This window comes from Chrysoperla carnea, chromosome 2, assembly GCF_905475395.1.
Source record: "Chrysoperla carnea chromosome 2, inChrCarn1.1, whole genome shotgun sequence".
Lineage (NCBI taxonomy): Eukaryota > Metazoa > Arthropoda > Insecta > Neuroptera > Chrysopidae > Chrysoperla > Chrysoperla carnea.
Genome location: NC_058338.1, coordinates 95,780,877 through 95,808,823, shown reverse-complemented (window position 1 = coordinate 95,808,823; position 27,947 = coordinate 95,780,877). Strand labels below are relative to the sequence as shown.

Here is a 27,947-nt window from a genome sequence, read left to right as displayed (position 1 = left end):
ATCGAGGAAGAAATAATTTAGAATAGAATTAGATAAAAAAGAATGTTGAATTAATATATATTGAAATGTACATATTTTTATTAATAAAGTTTTGAAATAAAATGAATTTTTTTAATTTAGTTGTAACCTAAATACCGGTATTATCATCGTCATTCCAAAAACCTAATTTTACGAATCGATTATTTATATCTATCAATTAGATTAAAACATAATCGTCCGTGATATGGGTACTTTCGAAGGTATCAAAATTTATGGCCTTGACCTTCAATAACGAACATTAAAGAATTTTTCGCAATCGGCATTTGAAAATCATAAACTTTGGAAATTTAAATCTATCTTCACACATTTAAACCGTAACGGATGGAAAAAATTTCAAATACAAAATAATGTTTGTTCTTATAACAGCAAACACCTGTTATTTGAAACATTTTTTTCGTAAAATTATTAGATTTTTCAGTTTGATTTTGAAAAACAAGATTGTATTTGAATTTTTCTTCTCTCTTCTCGTTACGGTTAAAAATATACCATTTATAGATTTCAAGACCTTGTGGTTTTTAAATTCCGATTACGAAAAATATGTTATTGTTGGTTTCGGATCTAACGACTTAATTAAACTAAATATTTAAATTTGAGAAAATTTATTATGCACTTTGCAATTTTAATAGAAAAAAAAATAAATAAATAAAATCAATTAGTATGGTTATGACATTTATTTTGTATTCATATTTGACATTTGTTTACTTAAAATCTTGTCTTTGTGCAAGCGTCAGAGACGTTATATACTTACCACTAGGGCGATTCACAAACATTCCAGAGACGTTATATACTTACCACTAGGGCGATTCACAAACATTCATATCTATCGTTTTCGTGATAATTATCACAAAAAGCTGTACTTATCGTCAAATGCGATTCACAAACATTTTTTACCGACGGTAGTGGTGTGATACTTATCGTCTATAGGCGTTAACTTAACAACAAATTTTATTCTCGTGGTAAGTATGTAACGTCTCTGACGCTTGCGCAATGACAAGATTTTAAGTAAACAATTGTCAAATATGAATGAATACAAAATAAATGTCATAACCATACTAATTCATTTTATTTTTTTTCTATTAAAATTGCAAAGTGCATAATACATTTTCTCAAATTTAAATATTTAGTTTGATTAATATTAAAAAGATACTTTAATTCATTAGTTTAGCATAAGGTCTTTATTTATTTCTGTGGTGTGTGGTGTTCTTATTTGATAGTTAGATTTTAGGTAAGTAATTTTCTTTCGTTATATTCTATTCGTATTCTTAAAATGATTTTATTTTGATTATTGCAAAGATATTGTTATTTCAGTAACAATGTATATTGTTATCTCAGAATTAACAAAAAAATTTCTTAAAGTTATTTCAAGCATTGTTTATAAAAAATGTTACTGATATTTGCAAGATGGTTTTTTTTCGATCACAGACTAATTTTTTTATTTAAATTGCTATACATTTTAGTCAACCAAGTTTTTGTTACAATTCAAATTAGAGGCACGAAATAAAACTACAAAATTTTATGAAATGCATTAAAAGTTTTGATATTTAAAGTTTCTTTGTTATAAATTTTTTGATCTTTATAGCAATGGCTTATACAGAAGCTGCAGCGGACCTCCTCGATTTCCATAATAAGAGTCAGGGTACAATTTAATTGATAATGACGAAGATGATGGTATAATATAACAACCCTCATGATGTGGCAGTGTCAGTTCAAAATCGTTTGATTATGGGAGAGATGTAGGATGCATTATATTTAAAATATTTTTTAATATAATAAATATTCATATTTTTCCAACTTTTGTTTTTTTTAATCAACCCACAACCAATTAGATAACCTCTGTTTTGATAATTATAGAATACTTACAGATACATCGAGCTACAAACTCAAATTGCCCTAAATGTTAAAAGTTTTCGGATGTCTAAGTTTAACTCGTGGTTAATAAATTATATTTCATTTTCAAAATATTCTTACTTTAATTAATTGAAATGTTTTAAATGTCGTGGATTATCATTCTTCGAAAATGGTTCCACAGAATATGTAGGATAGCATTATAGAAGTAGTTACAGGTTTTAAGATAATTTAAGGACACAAATCCGACTAACAAAGTTATTGTTCTGTTTATGAGAAAGTGCATCACGTACTTGTCTCTGTACACAATACATAGTATTCTGACCGCATGTCAAATCAGTTCTATTGTGAAAAGTCGTTAGATCCGAAACTTACAATAACATATTTTTCTTAATCGGAATTTAAAAACCACAAGGTCTTGAAATCTATAAATGGTATGTTTTAACCGTAACGGGAAGAGAGAAGAAAAATTCAAATACAATCTTGTTTTTCAAAAGCAAACTGAAAAATCTAATAATTTTACGAAAAAATGTTTCAAATAACAGTTGTTTGTTGTTATAAGAACAAACATTATTTTGTATTTGAAATTTTTTCCATCCGTTACGGTTTAAATGTGTGAAGATAGATTTAAATTTCCAAAGTTTATGATTTTCAAATGCCGATTGCGAAAAATTCTTTAATGTTCGTTATTGAAGGTCAAGGCCATAAATTTTGATACCTTCGAAAGTACCCATATCACGGACGATTATGTTTTAATCTAATTGATAGATATAAATAATCGATTCGTCAAATTAGGTTTTTGAAATGACGATGATAATACCGATATTTAGGTTACAACTAAATTAAAAAAATTCATTTTATTTCAAAACTTTATTAATAAAAATATGTACATTTCAATATATATTAATTCAACATTCTTTTTTATCTAATTCTATTCTAAATTATTTCTTCCTCGATGAGTAGGTGAAAATTATGTTCTTTTTTCTAATTAATTTCAAAACTTAACTAAAACTAATAAAACAAAACACACATACGCACAAAAACACGAAATTAAATGATTATTAAAAATAAAAATAGTATATTTTAAAAATTATCATTATTATATATATTATTATATTATTTTTATTTTTGTATTTGACATATAGTTTATTTACATGTGAATTTAGTTTTTATTACTTTTATAGTAATTTTTGTTGGTTTGTAACCAAAAGTAACTAACTTTTATTTAATAATTTCTTAAAACATATAGAAGTCTGTGAATAAAGTCGATAAGAAATTTAACGTTTTTTTCACTAACATAGAGTGTTTGTAAATCACTAAGTCGTTAGTGCAAACGCCAAAAAATGATAAGTATCATTTTTGTGGTAATTATCACGAATGTTTGTGAATCGCGCTACACGAGAATAAAATTTGTTGTTAAGTTAACGCCTATAGACGATAAGTATCACACCGCCACCGTCGGTAAAAAATGTTTGTGAATCGCATTTGACGATAAGTACCGCTTTTTGTGATAATTATCACGAAAACGATAGATATGAATGTTTGTGAATCGCCCTACAGGTCATCCCTGTAACTTCCCGCTAAGTATTGACTCAAATTTCGTTTAAAGCGTTTTTCGCTAAACAATGAAAAATAAACGGTTGGTGACATTCGACGCAGTTTTTGAAGCTTCATGACGAATCTTTAAGTTTCAATTGATAGAACAAAAAATTTTGAGGTTATTCCGAAAAAACGCTTTTTTGGGTTTTCTTTCGTCAACGATAACTCACGAACGAATCAACCGATTTTGACCGAACCGACCTGGTGGTGATCGACGTGGTTTTTTGATGTTGAGAGCTGAAAATTTTTTTTTGCAGTTTTTTTGAGATTTTTTGAAATCTGTCGGTTCGAATCGGTCCAAATAGGCCTCAAAATCTAAGTTTGGCCAAGCCCTTTCGAATGGCACCAACCGCGATCAAATCGGACAAGCCGTTCAAAAATTATGAGAGGTTTACATACATCCACACACACACACACACTCATACATACATACAGCCATACAGACACCCTCGCGGAAGTAGTCAGGGAAGCTTCCTGACACCTTAAAACGTCGAGATCTGATGAAAACTCGATTTTGACAAAACGGGGTGAAAACAATAACCTCCCTATTTTCTTAGCGGGAAGTTAAAAATACAAAAGATTTAGACATGAAATGAAATGTTGTAGTTCCATATTTATGTCTAGATGTGTTATCAATCATTATTTTTAGAAAAAAATTATATAAATAATAAAAAACAACAGTATTTTTTATTTATTACATGTATGGATACAATCTATATACATGCAGAGACAGTGGCACCATCTGTGAGCTACATCTAATATTAATATATAATTGGCTACATTTAATAATCATTTTAATTGAGTGGCCATCTGTAGATTCTGTCAAGTATTAAAAAACGTCATAATGAAAAATATAAAAAACGTGATAACAAAACATAAACAATTATAAGTTGGTACTACAGCTGTTACTGTTTATATCCATGGACCGAGTTCCATGGTAGAACTAGAGTCAATGCAGTTGCAGTCGAAATTAAAATTCAAAGCTATGTATCTGTATTCTTTGTTAAAACCAATTATATTTTCTAATTTATTAAAATATTCTTTATTATAACGAATAAAATAATTATTATAACTATGTTGTTTTTATACCATGTATAAATGAAATATACATAGTATATTAAGTTTAGTCCAAAGTTTGTAACGCTTAAAAATAATGATGCTAGGAAAAAAATTTTTGTCATAGGTGTTCATAAAATCACCTAATTAGTTCATTTCCGTCCGTCCGTCTGTGGACACGATAACTCAAAAACGAACAAGATATCGAGCTGAAATTTTTACAGCGTAGTCAGGACGTAAAAAGTGAGGTCAAGTTCGTAAATGAGCATCATAGGTCAATTGGGTCTTGGGTCCGTAGGATCCATCTTGTAAACCGTTAGAGATAAAACAAAAGTTTAAATGTAAAAAATGTTCCTTATCAAAAATTAAACAACTTTTGTTTGAAACATTTTTTCGTAAACATCACTGTTTACCCGTGAGGGTGCCAATTAGGCGGAAATTTTATAATATGTACTATACTTGATTATCAGTGTTATGTATGTGTCACATGTTTGTATGTGTTATGTGATAAAGAAATCAACACTGACTATGCATGGTATTTCAACAATTAACTCAGTCAATCGTTTGTTTTCACTTGTTCTTTTTTGTTTTAGATTTAAAAATATAGGTACCTACTTTGCGTAATCATTTAAAGACACATCTTGGATTGAGATTGAAATGTAATAATTGTTATAAACTATTTTCAAGTAAAGCATCATTAAAACGACATTCATCCACACATTCTGGTCTTTTACCATTCGAATGTAGTTTTTGTAATAAACGATTTAGAATTGCAGAATCTTTAAAGGTTTGTTTGTTTAAAAATGTTTTTTTTTTTAAATTCTAAAAATCTTTTTTCTAGTTAGGGTATTATCGTTATAGTCAAAAATAAATCATGAAATTTGAAAAAAGTTAAAATTTATGTAAAAATATAATTAAATATTCTGATTTCAAGTCATAAAGGCACATTTTTCTTTTAAAATATTAAAATTAAAAATCGTAAATTTTAAACTGTATATTACATGATCTAAAACGCGGGTAAGCCCTGCTGTATGAGTCATAGACCATCAATTAGTTCAGTGTAGATAGCTGGGTATAATATATCCATAGATAATAATAAGTATTTATATTTATTATAATCAGATGTCTATGAATATATCTGTCAAACTTATTTGTGTTATTTCGTATAGTGATACCCATATTACGTCATCAAACTGAATGCCCGCGTTTTTGACAGGTTTAAAATTTAATTCAAGTTTTTGGCAATAAAGCGTGTGTATTTTTCCGAAATAAATTTTTTGTGGCTTTTTATTAGCAAAATCAACTTTTTGAAGTACTTTTTCAAAAATAGTGGAATACCCTATTGTGATAAATTTTATTTTTTGAGAAAAAATCCGACAAATTTTTTACTCACACTTGGAATATATCTAAGAACACTTTACATTAAATTCCTTTCGTCCTTAATGTTTTTTCCAAACTGAATCGATTTTGATGATCATTGCTAATTTTTTAGTTTTTCCGTGTACGGAACCCTGAATTCCCACTTCAAACATAGCTAAAAACACTCTCCATTAAATTACCTATCATTCGAAACAAAACACAAATTAAAATCGGTTTATCCGTTTAGAATTTCTTAATAGGAAAAAGTTCTATTGCTTTAGGTTGCTACGAAAAATAAAAAAATAATTGTACAATTAAAAAAATTAAATATGTTGTAAAAATTTATTTTAAATTTAAATACAAATTTGGTATTTTCTAGCAAAATATTCTAGTACAAAACAAATTAGTGGATTTTACATCTGTAATTTTAGGCCATCAAGGTTTGCGTTAATCGAAGTACATTGGAATGTTAATACTAAGTAGCGACTGTATGTCCCCGTAAAACTTTAATTTTCACTCCTAGCAATACTTTCGTAAAGGTCACCCTCTAGAATTTTATGAAAGAGGTTAATTAACACGATAAATGTTAATTTACATGAAAAAAGATTACCATAAATAAAATAATTTTTCGTGTAAAATCATTATTTATCGAGAAAATTGGCTTCACTCGTAAAATTCAAACGTAAGAAACCTAACTGAAATTTTTCAGGAACCTCTACTTATCTTTACTTTTTTCGATGATTATCTTTAAGTCTTCGTCACTCAAATAACTAAATATTTTTTCAGTACATTCTTGTGGTAATTGAAGATGGTTGGCAAAAAGAAAACGTAAAATTTTATTCCCTTGATCAAGTAACTCTTTTCTTTTCATACCATTTCTGAAACAGTTTTTTATCATGCTTCCATATATTGGAAATTTTGTTTTATAATCGTCTAATTTTAGAATCTGCACTATATTTTCGTTCCTCAAACATATTGCTAAAGAATCAGTGTTCTTTGTCAAGATATCATAAAATGAAATATTATAATTATTCATCTTCTCGCTCTTCATGTATGTTATTTCATTCTCACATTTTTCCTGAAAATTAGGATAGGAAATTCCATCAACTGAAAGCAAATTTTGTTGATTAACATATAAATTTGCGGTTTTCATTTGAACTATGTGGCGTTTAAGAATTTCAATCGTTTCAACAGTTTCAGCATAATCAAGAGGTGTAAGATTGTTGTAAGTCATAATATTGATATCAGATCCATACTCCAAGAGAGTTGTAACAACTTCATTATGCCCCAATTGAGATGCAATGTGCAACGCTGTGAATCCATCACAATCCACAGCATCTACGTCAACTCCTTTATTCAAAAGAATTTTACAAATTTCTACATTTTTTCTTCGTGCATATATATGGAGTGGTGTCTCGAGATTTATTTTTTCTCTAAAATTGACGTTTGCATTATATTCTAAAAGAACTTCAACAACGTGTGAATATTCATTCCTCATAGAAAATTGAAGTGGCGTCTCACCATCTGGAGTTTGAGCGTCAACATTAGCACCATGATCAAGAAGCAGTTTAGTAATTTTCCTCATTTTATTAACATAAGAATTTCCACCAAAAAAAGTTAGATAAGAATATGAATCCCTAATTACAGGTAAAAACAATGCTGTTTTACCGTATTTATCGGTAGCGTTAACATCAGTATTATGTTTTAGAAGTAATTCAGTAATTTCTATTCGATTATTTTGAATCGCATCAAAAAGTGGAGTTTGACCACAACGATTTTTACCATTAACATCAGCTTTATGTTGCAAAAGAAGTTCAACGATTTCCGGTGACTCCCCCATAGCAGCTCTATTCAATAGCTCGGGATAATCTTTAACATTTGCTCCATTATCTAAAAGTAGCTTGGTAATTTTTAACTTTTTATTTTGAATAGCATAAAATAGTGGGGTTATTCTGTCTTCGTCTTCAGCATTTATATCAGCTTTATGTTTTAAAAGTAATTCAATAATTTCTAATCGATCATATTCAATCGCTTTATAAAGTGGAGTTTGACCATAACGATTTTTAACATTAACATCAGCATTATGTTGCAAAAGAAGTTCAACGATTTCTGGTGACTCCCCCATAGCAGCACTATGCAATAGCTCGGGATCATCTTTAACATTTGCTCCATTATCTAAAAGTAGCTTCGTAATTTTTAAATTTTGATTTTCAATAGCATAAAATAGTGGGATTTTTTCGATTATGTCTTCAGCATTTATATCAGCTTTATGTTTTAGAAGTAATTCAATAATTTCTAATCGATTATTTTGAATCGCACCAAAAAGTGGAGTTTGACCACAATCATCTTTAACATTAACATCAGCTTCATGTTTTAAAAGTAACTCGAAAATTTCTACTTGATCATCATTTTCAATCATATTATAGAGTGGAGTTTGGCCCAAGATATTTTGAGCATTAATATTAGCACCTCTGACAAGGAGCATCTTTATAATTTCTATGTCAACATTTATAACAGCAAAATGAAGGGGAGTATTAGAAGAGTTTTTATAATTGTATGTTTTACTGTTGACTTCAGAGCCGCTTGTTAAAATTAATTTAGCAATCTCCGAATGTTTATTATCAAGAGCATAACAAAGTAAACCATATCCTTTTGACGATGATTCTGAATATGGTAGCCCGTAAGAATTTATTAACTCCCTTGCTATTTCTAGTTTTCCATGACGAATCGCACGAATTAAACGGCGCCTTATATCCCGATTATTCATAATTAAAGCACTAAAAATTGTAACATTATTAAATTAATAACATGACATATTATAATTTATATTTCCCATTTTACCACAAGATTTTAATCAGATTTTAAACAAATAAGATGATATATTTTATCTACAATATAAATATTATTATTTAAGTCAAACTAGTTTGAGCTCTATATTTTTAATATTTTTTCAAGTTTTAATTTAATAAATACACATATTTGCACATACTTCCTTTTGATTGCTCTGACGTGGCGAAAAATATATCAAAAATATGTACTTTTTTCCATATTATCTATTTTCTCTCAAATTGAATCTATAGATTGTTGAAATGTATAAAGGCCCCATCACATATAAGACATAGTATGACGGAAGACGTACGCACGGTAGTGCTCTATATATACAAGTAAGAATGTTCGCCATTTTTATGCTAATGTGAAATAGACAAAATGTTCGTGGATAGTACTTTTAAGAAAAGGTAAGTTTCTTAATTAATAATTTATTTAGAACATGAACGCTACACAAAAATTTACATTTTTTTTATAGAATAAATTTGAAGAAGAGAGTGCGTTACATATTTTTTCAAATATCAATTACTCAATACATATAAGTATTATAAACAGAAAAAACAAGTCCAGTAGTTTATACCGAAATTTTCAAACAGTCAAAGCCCATTATTGGGAGAAGATTTGAGCCAGTGTAATTTTTAGTTTTGATTTAACGCAGTCGAGATTTTTTAATTTTTTAAAATCGGTATGTTTGTTTTAAATTTATATTGAATAAACTTTTATGTTAACCATAAAATTGATAAAAATTATGTTTTAATGTATTTTATTTAAGTTTTTAAATGACTAAATTATGTCAAGTGTAATGAAGCTCAAAAGCCAGCGTCAAGCGTCATCATGAAATTACATTCTAAGACCATTTGACTCCAGTGCAGGATGGACGATTTACTTTGAGTATATATTTTTTTCTTGGCCAAGACTTAAATTTCTTGACTATTTTTTGACATTTTATAGAACCTCAAAATTCATAATCATAGAATATTATACATAGATAACGCGAGGGATATGCTAGTCGGTAAGTGGATGCGATATGATGAATGAGAGAGAACACTGCCAGTTAGTTTTTATGTGTCCTTGTCATAGTCATATGTTATAATCATATGATGCATAGAGATTTTGTGTAATATAAACAATATCTAGCCAATGACAATAGATTAGACAAGGACACATAGGAAATAATAGGCAGTCTTCTCTCTCATTCATCACATCGTAAATTTTGGACAATGGCGTATTTTATTAAAATTTTTATACTGAATCCTAAACGTAAAATCGTGATATCAGAAACGCGGAAATATTTACTTATTTTATATAAAGCACGATTTAATAATATTCCGTAAAACATTTTCTTTTTTTTAAAATTCTAATTAAATAATAATTTAAATAATTTATTATCATAAAAACGTGGCAATAGACACCGCCAAGTCGACATTAATAAAGGCACATCCTCAACTTCAACTCAATTCTAATGAAGGTATACTTTCATGATGACGCTTGACGTTGAGTTTGAGCGTCAAATTAGGTCACGTGGTCATTTTAGGCCGAACGAGAGATCCAGATGGCAGAACGGCCTAAACTGATTTTTTATCGTAGGAAAGTATATCCTATTTTTATAATCAGTATTAATTATGAGAATATTTAATAAATAAATTTATAATATATATTTTTTAATGTTTAAATTAAACGAGAATAAAGGTTTAATTAAAAAAAAAATTCCGAGTTCATCCTCGCTAAAGTAAAATCTCCTTTAATAACAGCACCATTCTACAATTGATGTAAGTCTATGACGTGGGTTAATCAATAAGCAAATTCTCAGGTTAGTTTGAAAATTATCAACAATAAACTGAAATTTAATAAAATGATCAAAATGGAAAATAATTCTGTTAAAAATATTGAGAATTATAATAATACTATTTGATTTTGTTTTATAAACAGGAATTCTAATAAAATATATTATTAATAAAAGATCTACAGTTTTTTCACAAGATGAACAGAAAATGCTTCGATCATATAATACTGGAGTAAATCTAAGCAAAAAAAGGCTGTTATATGGATTAAAAGTTCGAGCAACGAAACTTTGGGGTTTTTCTTTTCACATCAAAATAAGTATTTTTTGAAATTTTTTACTTTCCCGGAGTGGTGCAACATGTTTAAAAAACAAAATGGCGTCAAAAATGAAATTTTTTTCAGAAATTTTATCATTTTTATTTTATATTCGCAAAAGGAGGCATCGGTGCATATCCAAATTTGGTAGGTTTGTAGTCCATGTTAAGAACTACTCCTCATAATTTTTTGGTGGGGTTTCGTCCCTTCCCCTCCCAGTTATATATATATGTATACACACATATGGTAAAACAGTTCATTTGACTATAACTTGAAAAATATTCGATTGATTTTAATGAAACTAATATCAATAGTAGGTTTTATTACTTACAACTTTCGGTTAAAATTTTAGCGAAATCCGTTAAATAGTTCGGCCAAAATTTCCAATTTAGGAAATTGTTTAAAATGGCTGCCATTTTATGCCATTTTGTCCTACGAGGTTAAATTTTTTTTTAAATTGTAGCATTTTTTATTATCTTTCGATTTTATAATAAGTGGCTTACCCGTAAAATGACTCCTTGATCCATATTTTTGCGAAAAACGGAAAATTTAGCACTTTCTGGAAATCATTGTTTGGGGGGTGTATGGACTGGATTGGGGGGATGTTTTTTGCTTTGGCATGAGAAAACTATTTTTAAAAGAGGTCTATATGGTTTAAAGCAAAATTTTTAAGTTTTAACCCCCGCGCTGTAAGGGGGAAGAGGTGTATGAAATAAATGTGTCTTAAAAGATTTTAAAAAGAGGTCAAAATAGTTTAAAATGCTAAAGTAACCCAAAATTTTAGTTGCTTTTATTAATATAGCACTTTTTACAACATCCTTCCCTTCCCCTCCCGCTTTCATATTTTTTGCAAATTCAAAATTTTTATGACGTATAATGGGGTTTTTGGGGTCGCTGATCTCAAATTTTGCAATAGATTATCAAAAACAATTGTAATAGTTTTAGGGGGTGTACTTATTTGGGCCAAAAGTTCGAGATCAGCGACCCCCAAAACCTCTTTATACGTCATAAAAATTTTGAATTTGCAAAAAATATGGAAGCGGGAGGGGAAGGGGGGGGTTGTTGTAAAAAGTGCCATATTAATAAAAGCATCTAAAATTTTGGGTTACTTTAGCATTTTTAACTATTTTGACCTCTTTTTAAAATCTTTTAAGGCACATTTATTTCATACACCCCTTCCCCCTTACAGCGCGGGGGTTAAAACTTAAAAATTTTGCTTTAAACCATATAGACCTCTTTTAAAAATAGTTTTCTCATGCCAAAGCAAAAAACATCCCCCCAATCCAGTCCATACACCCCCCAAACAATGATTTCCAGAAAGTGCTAAATTTTCCGTTTTTCGCAAAAATATGGATCAAGGAGTCATTTTACGGGTAAGCCACTTATTATAAAATCGAAAGATAATAAAAAATGCTACAATTTAAAAAAAAATTTAACCTCGTAGGACAAAATGGCATAAAATGGCAGCCATTTTAAACAATTTCCTAAATTGGAAATTTTGGCCGAACTATTTAACGGATTTCGCTAAAATTTTAACCGAAAGTTGTAAGTAATAAAACCTACTATTGATATTAGTTTCATTAAAATCAATCGAATATTTTTCAAGTTATAGTCAAATGAACTGTTTTACCATATGTGTGTATACATATATATATAACTGGGAGGGGAAGGGACGAAACCCCACCAAAAAATAATGAGGAGTAGTTCTTAACTTGGACTACAAACCTACCAAATTTGGATATGCACCGATGCCTCCTTTTGCGAATATAAAATAAAAATGATAAAATTTCTGAAAAAAATTTCATTTTTGACGCCATTTTGTTTTTTAAACATGTTGCACCACTCCGGGAAAGTAAAAAATTTCAAAAAATACTTATTTTGATGTGAAAAGAAAAACCCCAAAGTTTCGTTGCTCGAACTTTTAATCCATACACAAGGCGTAATTTCACTCTACTATAAATCTATATAAAATGCATTAGGAACATATTTTCGCTTATTAATGTACTAGTTAGTTCCCAAAAATGCTACATAGTAAATTTTTCGATGTACCAAAAACACGTCGAATCGATTGAAGAGACCAATAAAAATATTCTTATTATAAAATATTTACATTTAAAAGTGTTTTGCAATAAATATACTCGCTTAAAAAAATTGTGACACTAAAATACTTCAGAATCGTGCGCCATGAATCATGACGTCATCTGTTATGGTAATTCATAGTATACCAAAGAGGTTATACAACTAGAGAACGCCAGGTCCCAAACTTTGCGATATGATGCATCAGAGAGAACTACCAGTGAGTTTCCCTATGTCCTTGTCTAATCTATATGTCATTGGCTACATATTATTTACATTATTGCTATTAAATAAATAGTTAAATAACGATTTATGTAATACTAGAGTGATACCCACTCGCTTCGCTGGGTTTAAAATTAAAGATTGATAAAGATTGCTCCCGCTTATCCCTTTTCTATAACACTCGAAATAATGGTAGAGATTGTTTTACACAAGTAAAATATATTATTTTTTTAAATGTATAATAGTCGTAATTATTCATTCTTCTTCATTGAGTATATCAGAGAAGATAGCCTAGAAATATTTTATATTGACTCTTTTTACAGAAATCTGTAATTTATGGTAATGTCAAATTAAATTAAATTATTTTTATTATTTTTATTTTTTTAATATACCTTTATAAATTATAGTTCATGTGTTATTCTAATATATCATCAGCTGTATATAACCAGATCTCTTCGCGTTCTCTATGTATATAAACTCTTTGAATTCAAAACCATTCATTAAAGACGTTAATATTACCTTGCACAAATTTAAACTTTAACATGACATTTTTAATTAAATGAACAATTAACAAGTGAAAACAAACAATTGACTGAGTTAATTGTTGAAATACCATGTATAGACAGTGTTGATAACTCTGTCACATTTCACATACATACATATCTGACATATTTAACTGATATTCTCATATAATGCGCAAGTGTTGATGCGCAATCGTTTATTTTTTTGACGTCACGTAAATAACAAAAGATATTCACTTTGTTGATATTGCTATATTAATACATACTATAAAATTTGCACCTAATTAACGCCCTCGTGAGTAAACAGTGCTGTTTACAAAAAAATGTTTCAAACAAAAGTTTTTTATTTTTTTATAAGCAACATTTTTTACATTTAAACTTTTGTTCTATCTCTAACGGTTTACAAGATGGGTCCTACGGACCCAAGAACCAACAGACCTATGATGCTCATTTACGAACTTGATCTTTTTTCGTTTTTGAGTTATCGTGTCCACAGACGGACGGACGGACGGACAACCGGAAATGGATTAATTAGGTGATTCTATGAACACCTATACCAAAATTTTGTTCGTAGCATCAATATTTTTAAGCGTTACAAACTTGGGACGAAACTTAATATACTATGTATATTTCATATATACATGGTATAAAAAACGATTTCGATAGCTTAGATGACAATTTTTTGGATTTTAATTAACTTTTAAGACAAAAAATCTTGGATTTTAATGCTAAGAAAGACTCTATCTATATTAGCGATAGAAAAAATAGTTGTAATATTGTCAGAACGCCCATAGATACATAAATCTAACGGAAATGTTTGTTTGTCGAATAAACGCAGCAGTAAAAGTATGCTTATACCTTTCTGTAGTATCTCTGAACGTAGCCCAATGTTGTTGTCGAAGTATATAGAATGTGGTTAGTACATGTAGAAAGAAAATGGCAAATAATTCATTTAATAATTTTGATAATAAATTTGTTAACATAGAAAACATTAAACTTGAACAACAATTAAATACAGAAATTATTGAAGAATGTGAAACAATGGAGTTTGTAAGAATTAAAGAAGAATTACCTGAAGAAACTTTTACAAGGGAAGAAGATTTTGAACATGTAATGTTTAAAGAAGAAACCATCGAAAGTGTTGCAATAGAATATGAAAGTGAAGAATTCATTGATGAAAAAGTAGATGAAACTATTTTGGAAAATCAACGAATTAACAATAGAGATAAACGTTTTTCTTGTGAAGTTTGTAGTAAAACATTTACTCGAAAATATAATTTAATTCAACATAAACTTATTCATACTGGAGAAAAACCGTTTTCATGTGAATTTTGTGACAAAATATTTTCTCGGAACAGTAATTTAATTGTACATATGCAATCTCATACTGAAGTAAAGCGTTTTAAATGTGAAGTGTGTGATAAAAAATTTAGTTTTAAACACGGCTTAAATCAACATGAACTGATTCATACAGGAGAAAAATCTTTTTCATGCGAAATTTGTAATAAAACATTTAATAACAAATATAATTTAATTAAACATAAACGAACACATACCGGGGGAAATAAACCATTTACATGTGAAGTTTGTGATAAACGATTTTTTCAGAAAAGAGATTTAATTACACACACACGAACGCATACCGGGGAAACACCATTTTCATGTGATATTTGTAATAAAGCATTTAATCAGCAACAGAGTTTAAATAGACATAAAAAAATCCATATTGGTAAAAAACCATATTCGTGTGAAATTTGTAATAAAAATTTTTTTGAAAAACATCATTTAATTGGGCATAAACGAAATCATTTTCGAGAAAAAAATTTGAAGTCTGAAGAACATGGAGGAATTAAAGAAATCGGCGGTCAAAATTTTGAAACGAGACCTGTAACAATTAATAATGACGAAAAACCATTTTCATGTGATCTTTGTGATAAAACATTCACCCAACAGAACAGTTTAATCAGACATAAAAGAATCCATACTGGAGAAAAACCTTATTCATGTGAAGTTTGTGATAAGGCATTTAATCAGCAACAGAGTTTAATTAGACATAAAAGTATTCATTTTCGTGAAAAGCCATTGAATGTGAAGTCTGAAACAGTTACATTGGAACATGGAAGAATTAAAGAAGACATACCAGAGGAGATTGTTCAAATTGAACATGTTTTAATTAAAGAAGAAGTACCTGACGAAAGTTTTTGAACAAAACCTGTACCAATTCATAATTTTCTAAAAAATAAAAACTTTATCAAATATTTTCTGTTCAATCTTTCGAGAAACGCCATTATGTTGAGGAGTATAAGAATTAGTTTTTTGATATCATTTTTGTTCAGAAAATTTTGGAATTGCTACAAAATTCTCCGTTATTGTCTGATCTAAAGGTTTTAATTTTGGTTCTTTACTGATTTTTACAGTATTTTTGAATTCTGGAAATTTTCTTCATCCTTTGATTCAAGAAATTACACTATTAAAACCCGAATGAGTTACGTAATATTGGTGATTTTGGTGACGTAATATTGGTATTATCAACAGCCATTACTTTAAAACATTTCGCAGCAGTAATTCATTCTCCTCATTGCGTACCAACTCGTACCATACTCCACTTCTATGTATTGGTTTTTCTGATTTACTATTAATACAACACCAATTTTAGTACAGTTTTTTATTACACAAAAAAGGCAAAGAGAATTTTACAAAAAGACAAATTGAATTGAACAGTCATACAATTATTTTATTTATAACAACTATTTGCCATGAAAATCACTGCACTTTTTTTTATATTATTCACCTAAAGGTGAGATTTCACGTTAGGTACATTTTTTTTTTTTTTTATTAAAGACAATATTTTATTCCAACACTCTCTCAAAAGATTGTCCACAAAATTTTTGTGTAGTCATGGCCTCATAGTTGACAATATGACTTGTCCAAATTGCCACAAAAATTGTCAATTATATGAAAGATATGGGAAACAAGATAAAACAAGAATTAACTACGAAAAAATTAGCTTAACTAATAAACAATTATTTTGGCGATGCTAAAAATCGCAAACTGTGGAAAAAAACCGAAGAATGAAATTAATTAAATGTAATTTTATGTCTAGTTTTTGGGCGCATACATTTTTCTCCAATTCACATCTTACAGTGGAGAATATAACAAATTTTGTGGTTTTTTTTATAACGACTAATGCCCCAAAAACAGACTTGTTACAACAGGAATTTAGTTTTGGTAGAGCGACAGTAATAGATTGGGTTAATTTTATTCGGGAAGTATTATTGGATTGGTCATTCCGGCATAATTCTGATATGATTGGGGGGGGGGGGGGAAGTAGTAGAAGTCGTGAATCAAAATTAGAGAAACGTAAATATTATCGGGGGCGTATTATTGAAGGTCAATGGGTTTTTGGGGGTATAGAAAGAGGTTCAAAAAAATTGTTTATTGTACCTATAAAAACGCGAGATCGGGAAACTTTAGTTGAAATTATTAAAAACAAAGTTGCACCTGGAACAAAAATTATATCGGACTTCTGAAAGTCATACGATAGCCTTCCTCAAGAAGGTTATCATCATGACAAAGTTAATCACTCAGAAAATTTCATAGACCCGACAACTGGCGCTCATACGCAAAATATTGAACGCAGTTGGCGGGACTTGAAATCTGTAATTCCAAAATATGGACGGACTGACGAACATTATACCAGCTATGTCGCGGAATTTTTGTTTGTTCGGGCTTACCCTGATAGAAGGGACCGAATACATAAAATATTCCGTGAAATAGCAACGGTGTATGACCCGACAAGACTTGAAATAAACAACGAACAAAATGACGAAAATTAATTTTGGTTTCATGTGCAATAAAATCAAGTTTAATTAAAATTAATTCTTCTCAAATAAAAAATGTAATTTATCTGTCGATAAGGCAGATTTTTTGACATATACGCCATATTGTATTTTTAATAATTGCATATTTAAACAACAAATAACAATATTATATTGAACAAATTTTCATAATTTTTGTATTTTTTTTAATATATTCAATAATAAAATTAAATTACAGTAAATAACGACGTCTTTTTAATTAATATAATATATTTATTCAATTTTAGCCTTGAAAATATTAACCAGGAAAATTGAATATATTTTCCTAAATTAAAGAAAAACTATAAGTTTTTCGGTATTGTCGCATACGGATTCATAATCTACATGAAAAATGCTTGAAAATATTTTTTTTCCTGATGTTCTAGGATGTTTTGTAAGAAAAAGTGCTAAAACTGAACTATTACCTAAGTTACAACCATTTTGATTTGTTTGAAGTTCAAAAGAAGTTCTACTCTAACCTTCAAAGGAGTAAGAAATTCTGAATACGTGACAAAATACTCACGATTTTTTGTCCTATGGGCTGTTGCACCTGAATCAGCTAACCACATATCCCTTTGCACACCGTCATCAAAACGCACAAATACGATATCCGTAGTTTCCTGCACTGAATCGCTCATAAATGCGTCACTCGAAGTATTACAAGGTCCTTCATGACAACTACGATTAAATTGCTTAGTTCCATCTTTACACTCTTACTACATTTTGCAACAAACACTGTAGTCTCCCGTTTGTCAGATAGTCTCATTTCTACCAACCGCAACATTTCAGTTAGAAGATTTAACGTACGATCTTCCAATGGCACCGATTCCCACACGCTTTTAAATTCAAAATATTCATTCAACGTCGGCATTATTCGAGTCATCAATAGTAACTCAGGAAGTTCAGTTTTTGCTACTCGCTTAAGTTCGTCATTGAACTCATAGAATTTTCGTTGCAACCGTGATACATGTGTTGTCACATCTTCGGAAGCTTCTTTACAACTTGTAAAGAATTTTTCCATCAAACGATCCAATCGATGTCCTGAACTTTGTTCATAAACTGAAACTAACTTATTCCAAATTTATTTTGCATTTGTGAAAGTGAGAGTTTAATCAATATTTTGTTCATTCAAGCTATTTACCAGAATTAATTGTGCCAATGCGTCTGATTTACGAAAAATCTTAACTTGTTTTTCATGCGCCGTTTTAGCCTCTTCATTTGTCCCTTCAACTAATGTGGGCGCACTTACACTTTCAGTAGCGTATTCTAAAACATCGTAATGTCTCAACAACAACTCAATTTGTCTTCTCCACTTGGTCCAGTTATTACTGCCTTCAAGCTTGTCTACACGCATTTTGAAATCCATCATTTATATAACAAAAATTATTTAACAATATTTGACAAACCAACAATTGATGAACAAATTCTCTGCGCAATGTATTAAAAGTGATCTGGGCCCATAACCTATTGGTTTTTCTGATTTACAATTAATATAACACCAATTTTAGTACAGTTACATTACACAAAAAAGGCAAATCTTATATATTTAAACGAGCAATTCTTTTATATATATATATATATATATATATATATATATATATATATATCAACGATCTTGGAAATGGCTTCAACGATTTTCATGAAAATGAGTATGTAGGGGTTTTTTGGGGCGATAAGTCGATCTAGCTAGGTTTCATTTATCAGAAATGTCGTTTTATCCGTCTTTTCATGAAAAATTCATCAGACATCTATTGGTGTATAACGTAGTTAATGAAATACAATGCAAATTATAACATAACAAAAAGGAGGCGTTTGAGTAGTCTAAAGTGAAAAATATGACTCTCTCGGTCATCCAGGTATAGAATTTAAAACAAGACAAATTGAATTGAACAGTCATACAATTATTTTATTTATAACAACTAGTTGCTATGAAAATCACAGCATGTTTTTTTTTTATATTATTTGCCTAAAGGTGAGACTTCACGTTAGTTACGTTTTTTTTATTAAAGACAATATTTTATTCTAACACTATGTTCCAATCTTTGCTTTTTTTACTTCACATTTTTTTTTAACAATTCACCCCCACTATAGATATAGTTGTTTATCATTTTTTGTTTTTTGTCGCTCCTTTTTACAATTCGACGTTGGACATAGTTCTATTTTTTTCAGGTAGGCGGAGTCCTAATTTGACGCTCAAAGCCAACGTCAAGCGTCATCTTATATTATGTGACTGCGCTGTTTTCTGTAGTTTCTCTGAACGCAGCCCAATGTTTTTGACAGAAAAATTAATACAAAATGGCTTCATTTGTGAACTTGTATAGAATATACTTGTAGAAAGAAAATGGCAAATAATGAATTTAATAATTTTAATAATAAATCTGCTAACTTAGAAAACATTAAACTTGAACAAGAATTATACGCAGAAATTATTGAAGGAAGTGAAAAAATGGAGTTTGTAAAAATTAAAGAAGAAATGCCTGAAGAATCTTTTACAAGGGAAGATGTATTCATTGGACAAGAAATACCAGAAGAAGATTTTGAAAATGTACTGTTTAAAGAAGAAATGCAAGAAGAAACCACCGATACTGTTACAATGGAATATGGATGGGTTGGTGAAGAATTCATTGAAAATGGAATAATAGATGAAACTATTTTGGAAAATCGACGAATTAATAGTGGAGATAAACGTTTCTCTTGTGAAGTTTGTAATAAAACATTTACTCTGAATAGTCATTTAATGAAACATATACAAATTCATACTGGGGTTAAACCCTTCTCATGTGATATTTGTGATAAGGCATTTAATCGGCGACAGAGTTTAATGAGACATGAACTTATTCATACCGGTGAAAAACCTTTTTCTTGTGAAGTTTGTGATAAAAAATTTAATAGACAAAGTGTTTTAATTCGGCATAAACTCGTTCACACCGGGGAAAAATCTTATTCATGTGAAATTTGTGATAAAATATTTGCTCAAAAGCAACATTTAATTACACATAAACGAACACATACCGGAGAAAAACCATTTTCATGTGAAATTTGTAATAAAAAGTTCACTCAACGAGGAAGTTTAACTGAACATATTGAAAGAATTCATATTACGGATAAATCTTATTCATGTGATGTTTGTAATCAGATATTTAGTCAGAAAAATCATTTAAAGCAACATAAACGAAATCATTTTCAAGGAAAACCATTGAATATGAAGTCTGAAACAGGAATTAAAGAAGAAGTTTGTGATACAACGTACACTCTTGATGTAAAACCCTTCTCATGTGATGTTTGTGATAAAGTATTTAATCAACAACAGAGTTTAATTAGACATACACTTATTCATACCGGTGAAAAACCATTTTCTTGTGAAGTTTGTGATAAAAAATTTAATAGACAAAGTGCTTTAACTCGACATAAACTAATACACACCGGACAAAAATCGTATTCATGTGAAGTTTGTGATAAAACATTTATACATAAACATCATTTAATTAAACATGCAAGAATTCATAGCGGAGAAAAACCTTATTCTTGTGAAATTTGTGCTAAAACATTTAGTGATACAAGTAGTTTAATTCGACATAAGCGAATTCATACTGGTGAAAAACCATATTCATGTGAAATTTGTGATAAAAAATTTACATTTAAACACGGTTTAGTTGAGCATAATCGAATTCATACTGGTGAAAAACCATTTTCATGTGAAATTTGTAATAAATCATTTACGGTCAGTGGTCATTTAGTTATACATAAACGAACTCATACTGGTGAAAAACCATTTTCTTGTGATATATGTGATAAAAAATACACTGCACAAGGTGATTTAACAGTACATAAACGAATTCATTTTCGAGAAAAACCTCTGTCTTGTGACGTTTGTACGAAAACATTTTATCATAAACGTAATTTAAGTACACATAAACGCATTCATACTGGAGAAAAACCTTATTCTTGTGAAATTTGTAAGAAAAAATTTAATGATAGAAGAAATTTATTTAAACATAAACGAACACATTTTCGAGAAAAACCATTTTCATGTGAAATTTGTAATAAAACATTTATTCATAAACATCATTTAATTAAACATGAAAGAATTCATAGCGGAGAAAAACCTTATTCTTGTGAAATTTGTGATAAAACATTTAGTGATACAAGTAGTTTAATTCGACATAAGCGAATTCATACTGGTGAAAAACCTTATTCATGTGAAATTTGTGATAAGAAATTCAGTCAAAAACATCATTTAAATGGACATAAACGAAGTCATTTTCCGGAAAAACATTTGAATGTGAAATCTGAAACTGTTGCATTAGAACATGACGAAATTCAACAAGAAATACCAGAGGGAATTGTTAAAATTGAAAATGTATTTATTAAAGAAGAAATATCAGATGAAAATTTTTGAACGAAACCTGTACTAATTAATAATGAAGAAAAGCTTTTTTTAAGTTATCTTTCATTTTATTTTGGAATTTATTATTATTGAATATATTATTACCTAAAAAAATAAAACTTTATCAAATTCTTTGCCTTAATTTACTTCTTTCCAACGCCGGTCTTAACTTTTTGGGAAGGAAAACAGGCTAGATTGTTTAAATAAAACAAGATTTAATTTTATTAATACCCTTTGTCCAAAATATTTTTGAAAAACCTGCATCAAATAAAAATCTTTCTTTTTGTATTAATGATTTGATCAATCTTTCGGATATGCTATTTTGTTGAGGAGTATAAGAAGTTTTTTGATGTATAATAACATTTTTGTACAAAAAATTTTCCAAATCGTTGCTACAAAATTCTCCACTATTGTCTAATCTAAAGGTTTAAATTCTGCATCAAATGAACATCTTAATTTTTCTACTAATGATCTGCCAAGCGTCATTAGTTACTATAAAATTAGCATAACATACCTCATGAATAGCCATCACTTCCGCTTGATACACGCTACAGTGATCCGGCAGCCGAAATGATAGACGCAGATGAGATCTTTAGAGAAGATCCCACAACTCACCTTCTTCTCTAACTTAGATCCGTCAGTGTAAAAAACGATGCCCTTTGGCTTGACCAGGTTCTCATCCCAATCCTGTCTGGAGGGGATCTTTACTGAGAACCTGTTCCCGAAGTTAGGAGAAGGTAAAACGTTGTCAACGGATCTTGGAAGTAAGTACCTTCGTAATATCCGTACATGACCATAATGAGTCTCAGTCCAGGGTGAGACCAAATTAAGCCTAAGAGCTGCACCTGCTGCGCGTTTCTCTCCAAAGAGGTCAGTTGGCAGGAAGTGCGGAATTACCTCAAGTGCTTTGGATGGAGTTGTCCGTAGGCATCTCGAGATTAGCATGGATGCTAACCGTTTGACTTTATATATTATATTTATGGCCTACGAGGGGGACGTAGGGCCTCAACAAATGCTCGCCAACGAACTCGATTCTGTGCCATGGACTTGACTTCTCCCCAGGATTTGCCTGCCTCAGTAATTTCTTGCTCCAGGGTTCTTCGCCAGGTAGGACGAGGTCGGCCCACCCTTCTTTTTCCTTGGAGGTTCCACTCAAGTGCTTCTTTGGCAATGCTGTTGTTTCGCCTGACCAATCCAACCATATTTCCGTTGCTTGATGATGTGTCCTACTGTAGTTTGGTGACAGGTATCCAGCAGGTTTTCATTGGAAATCGTGTTGGGCCAATAAATGTTGAGGATGTGTCTAAGACAACTGTTGATAGACTTGCAGTTGTCTGGTGATGCTTTGCGACACTTTCCAGGTTTGACATCCATACAAAAGAACATTAGTCTCGAATATTTTCGATTTAGTGTGTCTTCGATTTAGTGTGAATTCTTTGTTTTACATCTTCATCAGTGCCGCCATTTTCAGAAACAATACTTCCGAGGTATTGGAACTTTCGTACACGCTCTATAGGTTGGTTGTTAATGATAAGATCTTCGTTGTTGGCGTTGTTCATTCTCAACTCTTTGCTTTTTCCTTAGTTGATTTTCAGTTTTATCTTGTTACCTTTGTAGGGTTGCGTTAATGAAATTAACAACACATTAAATATTTATTACTGCAAATATGTTTTATTATTATTTGAAAAACGTGTGTTTAATTTGACCTAAGTAAACTACAAAATAGAGGTAATGTTAAGTATGGCTGTTCACTTCACTAACTCTAGTGGTCCGTATATATGATCACTGAGTCGCATGTATGCCATCTGATGATATGTTTTGATTTACTCGTAGCTACAACTAATGGGTTTGTTCGCTATGTGTAGCCACATCACCCTCCTGGCCAGTGATAAAGCCAGTGGAAAATCACACAAAATCATCTCTTAAATGTTCGGGGAAACGTACGTGTCGTCCTGAACGCGTGATTTGTCGAGTTTGTGTCGGCTGCGAAATATTTTTTGGTGGTGGATCTTGTATGTCGTTGTCGAAATCCATTTGTTTCGATGAGTCGTCCTCTAATTATAGTATGTACGCTGGTTTTATTCTGTCTATGGATACGGTATATTCTTTGTTATTTTTGAAAATTACAAAAAATTTTTCGTTCCTTTTTTTTTACTTCAAATGGTCCCTCATACGGCTGCTGTAGCGATGCCTTTGGTGTATCGATTCGGACCATCACATGAGTTGATGTAGCCAGCTGTTTGAAAACGAAAATTTTCCGTTGCGTATCGTGTTGAGATCCACATTTGGGATATAATTCTTTTATTTGGTTTTTGAGGTTTGAAATCGGATGTACAAATTTTGTTGTTACATGGGGTGACAAATTCTCCTGGTATTTATAAGGGTTCCCCATATACTAGTTCTGCAGTGGTGTATTTTAGATCGTTCCTCCATGCAGTTCGTATACCTAGTAAAACGAAGGGTAATGCTTCTACCCAGTGCTCGTTAGCATGACACTTAAGTGCAGCTTTTAATTGTCGATGAAGTCTTTCGACTAGTCCATTGGCTGACGGATGGTAAGCTGTAGTTTTTAAATGAGTCGTTCCCAAGAGTTTATTTAGTTCATAGAATAAAATTGATTCGAATTGACGGCCGCGGTCCGTGGTTATACGTAACGGTATACCAAAACGAGCGATCCAATTTGCTAGAAATGTTTCAGCGACTGTTACGGTTTCAATGTTGTCCAGCGGAATTACTTCCGGCCATCGGGTAAATCTATCTACGCATGTTAAAAGATATTTGTATCCACGTGACGATGGTAAGGGTCCAATTAAATCCATATGGATATGTTCCAATCTTGCAGATGGTAGTGTGAATTTACCTACTGGAGCTGAAACATGCCTCGAGATTTTCGATCTCTGGCATTCTATACATGCACGAGCCCATTGCCTACAGCCTTTCTTAATAGACGGCCACACGAATTTTTGCGTTACCAGTAAAATGGTGTTTCGAATACCAGGATGCTATAATTGATGTATGCAATTGAAAACGATTTTTCTGAACGGTTGAGTAATGAACGGGCGAGCGCGATTTGTGGAAATGTCACAGTATGCAGATATTCCGGTTTCAGGCATCTGGACTTGAATTATGAGTCCAGATTTGGTTCGAAATTTCTGTAGCTCTTCGTCATTAATTGGAGAACGTGCTAAGGCTTCATAATCTATTGATTTTTCTAATGCCTCAATACGGGATAACGCATCTGCTACAACGTTTTCTTTACCGGAAACGTGTCGTATGTCCGTCGAAAATTGACTTATGAAGTCCAGGTGCCTGAACTGTCTGGGTGAACACTTATCTAATTTCTGTTGGAAGGCGTAAGTTATTAGTTTGTGATCCGTATAGATCACGAAACTTCTACCCTCTATCATGTGGTGAAAATGTTTAATAGCTAAGTAGATGGCTAACAGTTCTCTGTCATAAGAACTATATTTTGTTTGCGCTGGAGAATATTTTTTTGAAAAAAAGGCTAGCTGTTGCCAATTTTCTCCGACTTGCTGTTGCAGTGCCGCATCTGCTGTATGGTCGGATGCATCACAGATAACGTCTAGCGTGCTCTCGGTAGTGGATGTGCTAGCAAGGTTGTTCGAGACAAGTCTTCTTTGCACTTTTAGAAAGCTAATTTTGTCTCCTGCGCCCAAGGGACTGGTGCGTTGCCTTTAATATTTCCTTTTAGTAGCTCATTTAGAGGAGCTTGTAGGAGTGCTGCTTGCGGTATGAACCTTCTATAGAAATTTATCATACCCAAAAACTGTCTTAGTAGTTTTGCTGTTTTAGGCAAAATGTACTTTTTTATAGCTTCAATTTTGGATGTTAGAGGCGAGGTACCACAGTCTGATACATTGTATCCTAAGAATTCTACGCTGTTTGTACCGAAAACCCATTTTGTTACGTTTATTACAATTCCGTATTCATGAAGACCGTTGCTAAATGTGCTAGATGTTCGGTTTCGTCTTTTGATGCAATTAACACATCGTCTATGTACGCGTAACAAAAGTCTAATCCACGTAGGATTTAATACATAAATCGTTGAAATCGTTTGCGCAGCGTTGCGCAAACCATAAGACATAAAAATATATTCATGCAATTCGAAAGGCGTTGTAATAGCTGTTTTTGGTACATCTTTGTGTTCAATTGGTATTTGATTGTAAGCTCTTACTAAATCCAATTTTGTGAAAATTCGATTGTGTAAAGTTTGTCAGATTACGAGGGAAAACACATAGGTCCGCACCTGTGTCGATCAGAAATTGAACTTTGCTTATGCGATCTGTAATGAATATGCGGCGCGAGGTAGGACAAGGGTCACCTGCCGCATTCAGTGACTGCCCTCTGGGTTTTTTGAAAATGTACATGGTTTCGTACACCTTTTGGCTCCTTCACCGAAACGCGAGTGGTAAAAACAAACACCTTGTTTGGTTCTATCTTGTTCGATTGGGCTTACCACCACGGCGGTGATGGTCACTTGAATTTCTACTACGGGTTAACGCTGCTACTTCTTGTTTCAATTTCTTGGTCATTTTATTAATTAGTTCTTCTAAATGACTTTCATTAGTGACCGCGGAAACTTGCGGAATTGATGTGGCGTCTTGCACGGCGTTTGCCATTTTGGCTATCGTTTCTAAGTCCGAGTCTGTCTGAGTAGCTAAGATAGCTCGAATTGTTGGAGGTAAACGACTTAACCAGAAAGACCGAATTAAAGTTGAAGGTACAGCCTCACCGGCTAAAATTTTTAAATGCCTTAAAAATTGAGATGGCTTACGATCCCCTATAACTTCGTGTTCCAATAAAAGTCTTGTTTTTTCTTCTTGAGAAGCGCTTAAACGTTCAATTAATTCTTGTTTCACTTTAGCATATCGTTCAGTAGTAGGTGGATTCGCAATCAAGTCTCTGATTTCCATGGCATAACGTGGTTCCAGATTTGCTATTACGTAGCTATATTTCGTGCTATCCTGATTTATGTTGCTTAGTGCAAATTGAGCTTCAAATTGCGCGAACCACATAGAAGGATCCGCAGCCCAAATGGTGGAATACGAATGCTAGCTCTTCAAATTGTTGTTTGTTGTTCCGGTTGTGCGGGTACAGCGTTGTTTGGCATCGTTGAGAAAAAAAGAGAAAATGATTGATGAAAAAAAAAATATATATATATAAATTAATAAAAGTTTTTTTTTTTTTTTTTTTTTAAACGCACTGTAATATTTTAATTTTGCGACATTGTGTACTTGAATGTTTGTATAGCTTGTAGAGTAAGTGTATATGTTATATAGCTTGTGTATGGTGTACGATGTAAGATATAACAGACACTGAGTGAACTTGTGTGTGCGATGCTCGATATGTCCGCACCCCGCGTCACTAAACTGTTTTTGGCGGTATTTATTTTTACCCGTTGTGGTAAAATATTTTACACTATAATAAGTGCACTATTCACTTTGTCTTTTTGGTTTTTTTTATGCTGCAACGTTTATTTAGGCGTATTTTTTTGTTAACTATGCAACAACGATGCGATTAATTAATTTTTTTTACACACTTGTTTTTAACACGAACACGTTTTTTTATATCGCGGTCACCGATCACGTCGGGGTCACCAATAATGTGGGGTTGCGTTAATGAAATTAACTACACTTTAAATATTTATTACTGCAAATATGTTTTATTATTATTTGAAATACATGTGTTAAATATGACTTAAGTAAACTACAAAATAGAGGTAATGTTAAGTATGGCTGGTCACTTCACTAACTGTCGTGGTCCGTATATATGATCATTGAGTCGCATGTATGCCATCTGATAATATGTTTTGGGACATACTCGTAGCTACAACTAATGGGTTTGTTCGCTATGTGTAGCCACACCTTCTTCGACTAGGTCGTTTATTTTGCCTTTAATGTCATTTATATTATGTGAAATAATGCCAAAATCATCAGCATAATCAATATATCTTCTAGTCGTTCAGTCATCTTCCACTGATACCTCTGCGTCTGTTTTCATTGACCTTTCGCATCACTTTGTCAAGCACTATTAGGAATAGGA

The 27,947-nt window shown here is 31.1% G+C and overlaps 5 protein-coding genes across 7 annotated transcripts; 3 read left to right on the top strand and 2 right to left on the bottom strand.

Moving 5' to 3' along the window:
- Positions 1-6,612: 6,612 nt before the first annotated feature.
- Positions 6,613-8,960, bottom strand: LOC123291752 (putative ankyrin repeat protein RF_0381). 3 transcript variants are annotated; one of them, XM_044872157.1, is made up of 3 exons: positions 8,740-8,816; positions 7,973-8,675; positions 6,613-7,588 (listed from the first exon to the last, which is right to left on the bottom strand). In XM_044872157.1, the coding sequence occupies exons 2-3, from the start codon at positions 8,663-8,665 to the stop codon at positions 6,614-6,616; spliced, it is 1,668 nt and encodes a 555-aa protein (XP_044728092.1). In that variant the 5' UTR covers positions 8,666-8,675; positions 8,740-8,816; the 3' UTR covers position 6,613. The 3 variants fall into 3 exon arrangements, with proteins under 3 accessions (XP_044728092.1, XP_044728091.1, XP_044728090.1); XM_044872156.1 differs by lacking the exon at positions 8,740-8,816 and adding an exon at positions 8,888-8,960 and having other exon boundaries at positions 6,613-8,675; XM_044872155.1 differs by having other exon boundaries at positions 6,613-8,675.
- A 5,616-nt stretch (positions 8,961-14,576) lies between these two features.
- On the top strand, positions 14,577-16,618 carry LOC123293085 (gastrula zinc finger protein XlCGF8.2DB-like). Its single transcript, XM_044873801.1, has 3 exons — positions 14,577-14,885; positions 15,039-15,845; positions 16,554-16,618. The coding sequence occupies exons 1-2, from the start codon at positions 14,577-14,579 to the stop codon at positions 15,843-15,845; spliced, it is 1,116 nt and encodes a 371-aa protein (XP_044729736.1). The 3' UTR covers positions 16,554-16,618.
- A 93-nt stretch (positions 16,619-16,711) lies between these two features.
- LOC123293084 lies at positions 16,712-17,488 on the top strand. The gene is given in 1 exon segment (XM_044873800.1): positions 16,712-17,488. A coding segment is annotated over 1 exon segment (765 nt). The 3' UTR covers positions 17,477-17,488.
- Positions 17,489-17,799: 311 nt separating this feature from the next.
- Positions 17,800-18,851, bottom strand: LOC123293083. The gene is made up of 4 exons (XM_044873799.1): positions 18,639-18,851; positions 18,274-18,566; positions 17,977-18,175; positions 17,800-17,838 (listed from the first exon to the last, which is right to left on the bottom strand). Exons 1-4 carry the CDS (start codon positions 18,849-18,851, stop codon positions 17,800-17,802), a joined length of 744 nt encoding a protein of 247 aa, XP_044729734.1.
- A 959-nt stretch (positions 18,852-19,810) lies between these two features.
- On the top strand, positions 19,811-21,654 carry LOC123293082 (zinc finger protein 85-like). The gene is made up of 2 exons (XM_044873798.1): positions 19,811-21,090; positions 21,638-21,654. Exons 1-2 carry the CDS (start codon positions 19,839-19,841, stop codon positions 21,652-21,654), a joined length of 1,269 nt encoding a protein of 422 aa, XP_044729733.1. The 5' UTR covers positions 19,811-19,838.
- The last annotated feature ends 6,293 nt before the right edge of the window (positions 21,655-27,947 follow it).